The 12,500-nt window shown below is 44.2% G+C and overlaps 1 protein-coding gene across 2 annotated transcripts in view; it reads right to left on the bottom strand.

The window, feature by feature from the left end:
- adgb (androglobin) overlaps positions 1-12,500 on the bottom strand; it is an 88,390-nt gene that overhangs the window by 9,377 nt on the left and 66,513 nt on the right. For both annotated transcript variants that reach the window (XM_063223016.1, XM_063223017.1), the window contains exons 25-31: positions 12,042-12,192; positions 11,454-11,635; positions 11,040-11,206; positions 10,085-10,156; positions 9,388-9,482; positions 5,973-6,063; positions 2,899-3,053 (exon numbers count right to left, since the gene is read on the bottom strand). In XM_063223016.1, the coding sequence (XP_063079086.1) occupies positions 2,899-3,053; positions 5,973-6,063; positions 9,388-9,482; positions 10,085-10,156; positions 11,040-11,206; positions 11,454-11,635; positions 12,042-12,192 (913 nt within the window). The remainder of the gene's footprint in view (positions 1-2,898; positions 3,054-5,972; positions 6,064-9,387; positions 9,483-10,084; positions 10,157-11,039; positions 11,207-11,453; positions 11,636-12,041; positions 12,193-12,500) is intronic.

Genomic DNA, 12,500 nt, shown 5'->3' with positions numbered 1-12,500 from the left:
CGCACAACTGTTGCCAGACTCATTCTTGTTGCCATGCGCTGCCCTGTTTGGAGGCCATGATGGGAGGTCCGTCTGACTCCAGCCAATCTGTAGCGGACGTGGGTTGGCACTCACACTACTTCCTCCCATCTTTTCCTGTGTTGCTTGTGGCCGCTTGCCTCAGTGTCGCCCCGCGTCCGTGGAGACAAAAAATAAGTTTCCCCACTGTCAACGTGGCAGAGCAGCTGTTGGAGGCATCTTTCAATATTCAACATCCCAATCAGCAGTGTTCTGATGTATGGGTCTTTGGTGTGGTATTCAGGCTCCACAAAAGCAGACCAGCAGGCACTCCAGCGTGTGGTGAAAACAGCACAGAGAATCACTGGGACACCTCTCCCAGAGATAGGTACCATCTACACCACACGCTGTCTTCGAAGAGTTTTGCAGGACTGTCACCACCCTGCTTACCACCTGCTCCAACTGCTGCCCTCAGGCATTATTACATTACATTACATTACATTGCATTTGGCAGACGCTTTATAACCAAAGCGACTTTCAAAAGAGGACATAATCAAGCCAACATCACAAGCAAATACAAAGTGCACAGGAGATATACAGAACAACAAGTGCAGTTGCAAAGAGGGGTTAGTTTTTTTTTTATTATTATTTTTTTTTATATATATATATATATATAAAGAGTAAATAACTAGTACACACACACACAGTCTGCCCTGGGGCAAGGCCAGTTCAAGCATTAGTCTAGTAGATTCTCTCGAAAGAGGAATGTCTTTAGTTGTTTCTTGAAGGCTGCAAGAGATGTGCAGGCAGAAGGTACAGGTCCTTACAGGCACGTACCACAAGACTTGTGACCTGTGCCCGGAGGCCATTGGACTGCTTGATTCCACATAGGACTCTGGATTGGTGTTCTTCTGTGATTATTATTATTTTTATAAACAATATTTGTTGTTGTGCACCCTTTTAAAAATATCAACAGCACTAGGGTTAACCTTGAATTGGGATCTCATCTATTGAGTGGTTTACTTTAATAATGTAACTTTATTAATTATTATTATAAATGTATTATACTTTATAATGTACTTTATGAATTTAAGCATGTTTGACTACTACTTTTGGATAATACTAGGCCTATACTTGAAACTACGCAGTGTTGTTGCTCCATCCACAATTTCTTTGCCTTCAATGACAATGACAATAAGCTCTTTGAATCTTAAATTGTACATGACCTTTGAATTCTGCTTTTTGCGAGACATTGAACTTCGATCATCGATGACGTCGAGCGTTGCGTCAAAAGTCCACAAGCAACAAGGAAGGACAGCAGGAACTAGATGGAGTTCCACACATGCTCTGGGAAGCTGTCTTAAAAGCCATTCAAGGAGGGGCGCTGTGGCGCAGCACGCTAAGCCCCCCACATTTGGGCTTTCATGCCCGCCCCATGGAGACCCCAATTCGAGTCCAGACGGGGTCTTTTCCCAATTCTCCCCCATCTCTCTCTCCCACTCGTTTCCTGTCAGCATCTCACACTGTCCTGTCAATAAAGGCATAAAAAGCCCCTACAAATATATTTTAAAAAAATAATAAAAAAGCCATTTAAGAAAACTTTTGAAACATCCACCTCTGTGGGAAATATGCCACCATTATCTAAACAAACCAAAAATGAAAAGAGCATTGAATAACTTCAGGTCTTTATATTCCAGTCATTTATATTTGTTGGTCCTTCTGGTCTGCGAAATTGCAGCATTTTGTATCAGACAGCCGTCTAGATGCAGTTAGCAAACATAAACGTACTTACATCCATTGCATCGTTCACTGGGTGGAATCACTGGAATGACATTCGGAATGAGCCAATCTCTCGGCTGAGCTGTTTGACTGACATGCTGTTGTTGCTTTTTTTTCCTCTGTCTTTGGCTTTAGCTCAATGCCCTTGACCTTTAAATGGCCTGTTGGACTGTAAGTGGTGTTTTTTTTAGGATGGGTGCAGCCATTAGTCATCACAGCTTCAAGAGCGGGCAAAGAAAGGTAGTGCAACAACACGGCCCCGGAGAGTGTGAACGGAATGCTTAAAAGGTTTCCTTTTTGTATTTTTTGTACACTTTTGTACCACCTTTCCACTCAACCGCCCACCCGCACACACACACACACACACACACACACACACACACACACACACACACACCCCCCCCACACACACACACACACACACGCACGCACGCACGCACGCGCGCGCGCGCGCACACACACACACACACACACACACACACACACACACACACACACACACACACACACACACACACACACACACACACACACATTTTGAGAAATTGAGATAAGTAAGGTGCAGCACTCCGGGATATTCCAGTAAAGTGGGATATTGTGCAATGGATACATCTTATCCCAAATGTGGAAGATTCCCCTCCCACATAGTTTTGTATCCAGGTTACACACATTGGAAGAGAATTCTATAATAGCCCAAAAGTAGCAATACTTTAGTAATTTAATTAATTTAATTAATTTTCCTAAACACTCTCTGTGTTAATAGAAACATCTTATCCTGAATTTCATCATCGCCGGGATAAGCCTCAATGAGACTATGAAACAAACACACAGAGACACACACACACATACACAAACACTCTTCTCTTTCTCTCTCTCTCTCTCTCTCTCTCTCTCTCTCTCTCTCTCTCTCTCTCTCTCTCTCTCTCTCTCTCTCTCTCTCTCTCTCTCACACACACACACACACACACACACACACACACTCACACACACACACACACACACACACACACACACACACACACACACACACACACACACACACACATATCAACACTCCAGTCAACTGCACTGTGCTCCACTGCACAGCACCCCACTTTACTCCGCAACACCACTACTACATACTTGATCGATCTTGGAGCCAGGCTTGGCTGCCGGCTTCTCCTTCTCCTTCTCTTTCTCCTTCTCCTTTGCCTTGCGGCCGGACTTGGGCGTCGTCGACTTCTGGCCATCGCTGGTCGCCTGCTCTGCACTCATCTCATCCAACTTGTCTACAGCCACTTTACACACAGGAGAGGAGAGAGGAGAGAGGAGAGGAGAGGGGGCCCAGGAGAGGAGAATCTTGAATAATGAATATTAGTTACAACAACAAATACACTATGACGACTACTACTACTACTACTACTACTACTACTACTACTAATAATAATAATAATATAAAATTAATAATAATAATAATAATAATAATAATAATAATAATAATAATAATATCAATGAGATGATGCAGGAAGGCAATCTGTCTTTGAAAATAAACAAACAGGCCCAGAAAATAGTTGAAGACAAATAAATTCTCATTTGTTCCAGTATCTTTTACTCTGCTGAACTCAAGCCATTACGAAACAGAGGATGTACAGTATACTGTATGTGTGTACCTACAGTATGTAGTTTATGTATGGTAGTGTGACCTGTGACTTAACCCCTTAAGACACGGCATAAATGAGCTGTTACCAGAAAGGTCGTAATGTATTTCTAAAGGTCATAGTAAGGTAGCACTATAGTAGTTAACTTTCAATGTCTATTACAGCGTGCCACAGGAGGTACGGCGTGCATTAAGGGGCTACGACTGGTTCACAAACTTTGTCAGCAGGGACCCCTTTTTTTTACTTCAGACCCCGTTACCCACCATAGTCTTAGCCTAGCAAAGGATGTCAAGCAATATCAGCTGCCAAACTATAATGGAAAATCTAGCACCCCTCTTCAGTACCTCTATGTCACCCCTAGGGGACCCCTGGTTTGGGAACCACTGACTTGAAGTATGCACTGCTCCCTATGATTGAACTATATCGTCTGTATTTCCTCGGGACAAAATAAATGAATGAATCTTTTTTTAAAGTATTGTTTATGGGCTTTAATTCGGCAAAACAGTGTGAGAAGAGACAGGAATGAGCAGGAGACAAGGTAGGGTGGGGAAATGATCCAGGCTTGGATCAAGTTAGGGCAATCATGGGTGAGCGGTTAGGGCATCAGACTTGTAGCCCAAAGGTTGCTGGTTCGACTCCCGACCCGCCAGGTTGGTGTGGGGAGTAATTAACCAGTGCTCTCCCCCATCGTCCTCCATGACTGAGGTACCCTGAGCGTGGTACTGTCCTGCCGGACTGCTCCCTTGGGGCGCCATTGGGGGCTGCCCCCTTGCACGGGTGAGGCATACAGTATAATTTAATTGTGTGCAGTGTGCAGTGAACACCTGTGTGCTGTGGAGTGCTGTGCCACAATGACAATGGGAGTTGGAGTTTCCCAGGTGGGTTTTCGCTCTCAAGCTTTCACTTTCATTGACTTGAAGCTGGGTATGGGCATGCAAGCCCATGTGTGGCCAGGGCCTTCGCACGCTGCACCACAGCACACCACTATACCAACGAATCTTGACTCTTGACAGCATACGGAATGGAAATTCTCCTTTATAGCACTAGAGGGCACTGTTGCATTATGAAAATTCAGTCTCACACTGATTTTTTTTGCCGTGAGTGTGCGTGCGTGCGTGCGTGCGTGCGTGCGTGCGCGTGTGTCTGAGAGCAATAAGCGTACTTGCCTGACTGTCATTGTACAATGCTTCAGGGCCGTGTGTGTGTGTGTGTGTGTGTGTGTGTGTGTGTGTGTGTGTGTGTGTGTGTGTGTGTGTGTGTGTGTGTGTGTGTGTGTGTGTGTGTGTGTGTGTGTGTGTGTGTGTGTGTGTGAGTGTGTGTGTCTCCTGCACTGCAAATAGCTTGTAACTGTCTTCCACAAATACCTCTCCAGTAAAGGGGAATGACAACTGTCATATTTGTCATCATCAAAAAATCAATCAAGGTACAAAGCTCACAAAACACGTGCAAAAATGTCCTGTAAAAGTCATCAGTATTTAGAAATCAAAATGTCTCCAAAACTGATGGCTAACACCATTTCAAGCTGGACGCACGCACGCACGCACGCATGCATGCACGCACGCATGCACGCACACACACACACAGAAAATCATAGTAATGACCTGAGGCTATTCATCACAGGCGTGAATTTATAGAACACACACACACTCACATATGTAAAAGCACATGGACAGCAAACACACACACACGCATGCACACACACACGCGCGTGCACACACACACGTTCACAAACACACACACGCACGCACGCACACACACACACACAGACACACGCATGCACACACACACACACACAAAGCCTACAAGAGAGAGAGAGAGAGAAAGAGAGAGAGAGAGAGAAGGCGTGTAAGTGTGTGTATGTGTGTGTGAGCGGCTTATGTATGTGTCTTTTGCTTTCAAAACCTTGAGACTTCGAACACATTCACAGGTTAACAATCACTGAGCTTTGCAAAGCCGCAAATGCAGACCAGCATAAAAAATATGCTTGCATAACTGTGTGCGTGTGTGCGTGCGTGTTTGAATGTATGTGAGCCCCACAGGGTGGCAGAATAATGTGGGTTAATTTAGTTCCTCAATTTCTCTTTGTTTCCAAAGCACTCAGGCCAAGTGTCCCTCGTGACCTCCACATGGACCTTTTTTACACACCAGTTCACAGTCAGTCACGCACGCACGCACGCACGCACGCACGCACCCACACACACACACGAGTACTCTAAAAGTGTCTGATTTATGTAGATATATGACTGGGGGGGGGGGGAGGAGATCCAATTCGCTCCTACACCCCTGGTTGAGAGAGTCTTTGTGTTGGGAGCAGACAGTGTCTGGTTGCACTGCAGTACAGACACGATCTGAGAGCATCTTATATACCATGCTCTAACTGGAAGGAATTGTATTGCATTGCACTATCGAACATTTGGAAAACTACACACGTAATTCTGTTCGCACATGCTAACCCGTCAACATGTAGTTTGCTGTTCTTTAGGATGTATGAAACATTCTATGTGTATTCTTCTCACATATAGGGTATGAATGGGGGTATACATCGAGCTCATGACGTACCTCGTAGTTCGTTCCTCTCGGCGAGGCGGCGGCTTTCGATGAAGGTAGCCTCTGTTTCGGTTATGGGCCAGCTCCGGTGCAGAACCTCCACCTGTCATAATTTACTCATTTTAGTACTCTGTAGAGTATTTCATTGTGGGAAACATACACTCAATATTTGCACTCATAATTGTGCTTTAAAGGGTAAATTTCAATATGGAGTGTGTGTATTGCTCATACTAGCCTTGACTTGTCAGACTTGCCATTTTTTTTCTTCAAATTCTGCCACGCTAATCATGATTCGGGGGAAAATATTCCTATCATGGTCATGGTAGGTTACGGGTGTGCTCCCAGCACACGGCGTAGCCAACCATTATCGCTTTATTATTCCCAGTTAAAATGATCCGACGCAAAGGGAAACCAAATTTAGTTTGCTGCTAATCTGCTAATTTATAGCACAGTTATAGGCTACAGTCAGTCAGTCGACCACATTTTCTCACTCGGCAGTAATCGATGTCATTTAATGATTTATCATTATAACATACGTATTGCCGTCAAATACGGTGAAACATTGGGTGAACCATTATGTTTAGGACGACCAGGGTGTCTACAGGTTTGACCAAGTCAAAATTAAGACATTTTAAGACTTTTCAATACCATTTTCCAAATAAAATTAAGACCAACTCGCAGCGTTTACAGGTTTTAGCAAGTCAAAATTAAGACATTTTAAGACTTTTCAATACCATTTTCCAAATGAAATTAGGACCAACTCGCAAGATCATACACAGGTTCAAATGAAGCACAAAAACCAATTGGTTATTTACATTAATATAGCCGTTTGAAAACACAAAACTATACACAATAAAACTTTACACTAAATAAAATTCAATAATGCGTTCTAAATTACACTACATGGCTACAACTCCCGATTTCCGTCGCGAAGTTCATCACATGGCTGACATAATTATTCCTCCCTAAATTAAGCTCCACAAATTTAAGACATTTGAGTTGAAAATTTAAGACAAAATAAGACTTTTCAAGGCCTTATTTGGCGAAAATGGAATTTAAGACTTTTTAAAACTTTTTTAAGGACCCGCGGCCACCCTGACGACAGACCTATTTTGAAGTATTTTAAGTGACAACGCCGTAGTTGGATGTCAAAATCCGTATCACCTACGCAAAATGCGTAATGGTCGGCAGATAGGCTAATGTAGGCATGATTTTTTTCACATAGACAAGGCAAGGCAAGGCAAATTTATTTGTGTGGCGCATTTCATACACAGATGCAGTTCATTGCGCTTAAAAAGTGGCAAAAAAGCATCCTGCTCTTGGTGAAAAAATTGTAACCTTGAGAGCCTCAGATTTTCTTTACCTGGACAAAGTTTGAGAGCCCCTACAAGACCCAGAAGCACTCCAATTTCCTGTTTTTTTTATAAGATAATAACGCTTTGAAAACATCATGTGAACACTTCCCAATTGGGAATGAAATAACAGTGCAATGCAAACATGACATACCTATTTAATTCGGAATTCTTAATTTGCAATTAAAACATTGAGTACCGACGACGTAATAATGCGTTTAATGCGCCCATGCGTTGTATACCAAAACGCAAAAATACGTTTTTGCATTTAAATATCATATTTTGAATCTACACCCTTCAATGGACAATATATGTGATTTTGGTAGCTCTGTGATGGACATAAATGACAACATTTGCAGTCCAAAGTTGTTTGATTGTTATGATGTTTGAGTGTTATGATTTGGATATTTTAATTTAACTTACCAAGATGTCTGGATGCCAACCCATGTCGCCTATCGCGCTGCCTGCATTGATTTCCCTAGTACGGTCACTATAGCATGTGTTGTCTCTGACTTCACGCAATAGGTAAACACCATTGTATAGTGCCTGGAGTATCTTGAACTTTCTGGACTTGCTAGACCTTTACCAGATCCTTGGATCCAAATGGCACCCGATATGTGATTGCAGTAATGCGCTCCGATTTGGACGTTTGATCTTCAAAAAGATAAGTTTCTGTGTCTTCCTGTATGTGAGAAGCCAGAAGCTAGCATGGCTACATATCATGATTCCCTGATTGTCGCTCCCAACGCAGGACGCTCCCCTGTCGGCTCGCTCCCACTAGCCAGACTATCGATCAGGGTGGGACTACACGTCCGGTAGTGATAGAAACACCTGGGACTACACGTCCGGGAGCGATCTCAGTTGGGAGTGTCCATCTGCCACCGCATATGATTCGGATCGGATGGGCTAGGCTACATCTAAGCATCATATCATTTGGATTTGTTGTCAATGTTGGGCTATTATTTCGGGAGTCATCGGGAGCTATTTTAGCAAATGTCTCACCCTCTGCATGTGTGCAAAGAGTTTGTGTTCAGTCCACGTGAAAAACGGGGATTTCAAAGGGCATCGATTGCTGGTGTCCTAGTGTGACAGAGCAGGAGGTGTGCTGCCGTATTCGTGAATCGTGCTATGTTGTTGTTTCCCTAGTAGCCCACGATCGGTAGCGTGTATTGTGTCTGACTTCACGCAATAGGTAAACACAGAGACCATTGTATATCGTGCCAGGAGTATCTTGAACTTTCTGGGCTTGCTACCTAGACCTTTACCAGATCCTTGGATCAAAATGGCACCCGAATTGTAATTGGAGTAATGCGCTCCGATTTAGAAGTTTGATCGCCAACCAGATAAGTTTATTTGATTATTCACCCCTATGTTGAACTGTCTTCCTGTATGTGAAAAGCCAGAAGCTAGCATAGATGGCTACATATGGATCGGATGGGCTACATCTAAGCATCATATCATTGGGATTTGTTGTCAATGTTGGGCTATTATTTCGGGAGTCATCGGGAACTATTTTAGCAAATGTCCGACCTTCTGCATGTGTGCAAAGAGCTTGTGTTCAGTCTGTGTGAAAAACGTGGATTTCGAAGGGCATTGATTGCCGGTGTCGTAGTGGTTTAGAGCAGGAGGCGTGTCTTGACGTGCAGGAAGATGTGTGTCAGAGCTAACCTTGCACCAAATTGTGATTAAAACCAACTCATCCCCTTTCAAACTCGTCACATTCTGAAGAAGCGCACCCTTCACAAAAACCTCAATATCTCCGATTGTAGCTGAATTCCATGGATACCCACTTCGGTTTAGCGTGGGTTTACTCGGCAATAAAAGCTCGTAGAGACACACCGTTTTCACCTACTAAGAGGGCAGCGTCTCCACTTTCAAACGAGTCATAACATATTTCAGTGGCCCTATCACATAATAAGCTGTGAGTCTACAAAAAAACGCAAAAAAGGGCTTAGAACGCTGGTATTCTACGACATAATTCCGTGAGCACCGCCGGTATTCAATGTGTTAAAACATCATGTAAACGAGTTATGACGTATTATTGTTAGTGTTATCATGACCATCCCATTAGTTACCTGCAGCATGTACTTATGTGTGTCCATGCTCTCCTCTTCCTCCTCCGCCTGAGAGTGCTCCTCTGCAATTGAGCCCTCCTCCCCCAATCCATCGTCTGCAGGCACACCAATAAAGTATGGTTCGAGAAGATGGCAGTGCATATGTGTGTGTGTGTGTGTGTGTGTGTGTGTGTGTGTGTGTGTGTGTGTGTGTGTGTGTGTGTGTGTGTGTGTGTGTGTGTGTGTGTGTGTGTGTGTGTGTTTGTGTGTGTGCGTGTTTGTGTGAGGGAGGGGGGGCACATGAGCGTATGTGTGTGTGTGTGCGGTGCATGTGTGTGTGTGTGTGTGTGTGTGTGTGTGTGTGTGTGTGTGTGTGTGTGTGTGTGTGTGTGTGTGTGTGTGTGTGTGTGTGTGCATTTGTTTGTGGGTCTGTTTCTGTACGTATGTGCCTGTGCATGTTTGTGTGGCATTGGTGGCTCTGTTTGTGTGAATAATTTGCAATTGTATAAGCACATATCAGGAAGGGGGTGGCTTGTGTCTATGTGTGTTCCTTTTTCAAGGTTGAGTACAGTTTGACCACAGTTGAGCCGCAGAAACTTTTTTAGGCCAGCGCAATTCTGCAGCTTTATATGACCACACTGCTTTTTGTTAGGTCAATTAGTGGAAGATACATCAAGAACAAAATGGAAATGACCTTCGTAGTACACAAATTACCAACCGGTGTCAGGTGTATTTGCCGAGGTCTTCTGACTGTCTGAATTCTTCTGTATCCCCTCACGTCTTAGTAGGCCTAGTTACAAATAAGGGATTCAAACGTTGCTCGAAATGGCTCTGTTTACTGATCAAGCAAATCCATTGTCCTTGCTTCTCAAATGCTTTTCAAATGCATGATTTCTCGTACAACATTTGCACATCAGTAAGTAAAAGCGTCTTGAATAAACAGTCATCAGATTCATCACAAATCCCAAACTTCAAGCCGTCACAAATGTCAACTGAGAGAAGCATTCAAATGTGTGAATGGATCTGGCTTGTTCAACTATGAGTGGATTGAATTTATCATTGAATATACAAGAGTGAGCTCTAATACTATATCAATGCCTACAAGTTTTTTTTAACAGGATTACAGTAGCCTGGGAACTCCCATACTGCCTTTAGTTCTACACAATCGTTTCGATCTGAAAGACACTTGTGATTAGGTCTGGTGTTAACCAGGCAAGGATTACAGGGTTTCCCCCCAAAAAAATGTCAAAAAAGAAGTGCTTTTGCGATCTTTGTGTTGAAAATACTGCACAATATCTCCAGTAGACTACTCCACAACAGTAGGCCTACTACTGTACTGGAATTTTATTAATAACAGACGTTATTTTTAATAATACCCTGTTACAATATTTCAAATATTAGCCTATGCCCTATATATATATATATATATATATATATATATATATATATATATATATATATATATATATATATATATATGTAATATAAAATAGGCCTCGACATCAGAAAGGTTAAGAATGTGTGTACGTGTGTGTGAGTGTGTGTGTGTGTGTGTGTGTGTGTGTGTGTGTGTGTGTGTGTGTGTGTGTGTGTGTGTGTGTGTGTGTGTGTGTGTGTGTGTGTGTGTGAGAGAGAGAGTGTGAGGGTGTGTGTGTGTGTATGTGTGTGTGTACCTGCGTCAGTCCTGAAGGTGAAGACTGGGATGAGAGCTTGTCCTCGACCGGTGGCGGTAGCGAGGGGTGTGTTGTGGTCCAGCACAGTCAGACGCAGCTGCACCTGGAGCAGAGAGGCCTGGAACTGCACCGTGCACATCGCGTCCATGCCCACACTCACACAGAACCTGAACACACACACACACACACACACACACACACACACACACACACACACACACACACACACACACACACACACACACACACACACACACACACACACACACACACACACACACACACACACACACACAGATATGCAGAAAGAACAGCCAAGCAGACATACACGCAAACATGAAGGCTATGGTATGTGTAATAAATTGTGTGCGTGTGTGTTTGTGTTTGAGTGTGTGTGTGTGCGTCCGTAAGTACCTGCAAATAATGTGTTTGTCATTGGGGATGTAGTAGTCCTTGAACTCCTTGACGCAGAAGCTGTTGCTGGCCGGGTCTCGCAGTGGCACGGGGAGGGGCTGGCGAGAGCCAATCAGGTTCAGCCGCCAGCGGCCGTTTGGAGCGTCAGACGTGTGGGTCTCCGCCACAAACGTATAGCCATTCTGCACACGCACAGACACACACACACAACCCAACCTTAATATCTTTGTGGGGCCCTTCCTGTCTTTGTGGGGATCTTCCATTCATATTTACCCTAACAGTAGCTAAAGAATGCTAAACTGTGCCAAAACCAAAACAATCCCTAACTCTAACCTGTCAGTGAGGAAATTAAACGTTTTTACACTTTTAGTTTTACCAGCATCAACAAAACTACCCCAGCAAAAGGAGTTAAATCATGGGGGGTCCAGGATATGGCAGTGGCCTCACGAAGGCAGACTGGTGTTGTACACGTACACGCACAAACACACACAAACACACACACACACACACACATTCATGAAAACATCAACACATGAGCAAGCATATCGCATATCCCGGGCCTAACAGGCACTAGACGGACGTACCCACCTGGTTCTTCTTGTAGACGTGTGGTTGTACCCTGCGGAAGACCTTTGGCACCTGCTCTCCCGTGTCGTTATCGATGACGTGCAGCACGGACGGCACCGGGGAGAACACCTTAGCCACCAGCAGGGTGTCCTTAGGCACCATGAACACCTCCCTGACATACACACACGCGCGCGCGTACGCGTACAATCCACACACACACAGCAACACACACCCACACACATACACACATATGCACACACAGCAACACAAGCGTGCACACACATACACACACACAGCAACACAAGCGCACACGCACACGCACACACACACGCACATACACACACACAGAGACACAAGCGTGCACGCACACACACACACGCACACACACACACACACACAGACACACGCACACACACACACACAGACACACACACACACACACACACACACACACACACACACACACACACACACACACAC

The sequence above is a fragment of the Engraulis encrasicolus genome, chromosome 18 (genome assembly GCF_034702125.1).
Source record: "Engraulis encrasicolus isolate BLACKSEA-1 chromosome 18, IST_EnEncr_1.0, whole genome shotgun sequence".
Lineage (NCBI taxonomy): Eukaryota > Metazoa > Chordata > Actinopteri > Clupeiformes > Engraulidae > Engraulis > Engraulis encrasicolus.
Note: the sequence above shows the minus strand (reverse complement) of the source record. Positions and strands in the feature narration are given on the sequence as shown.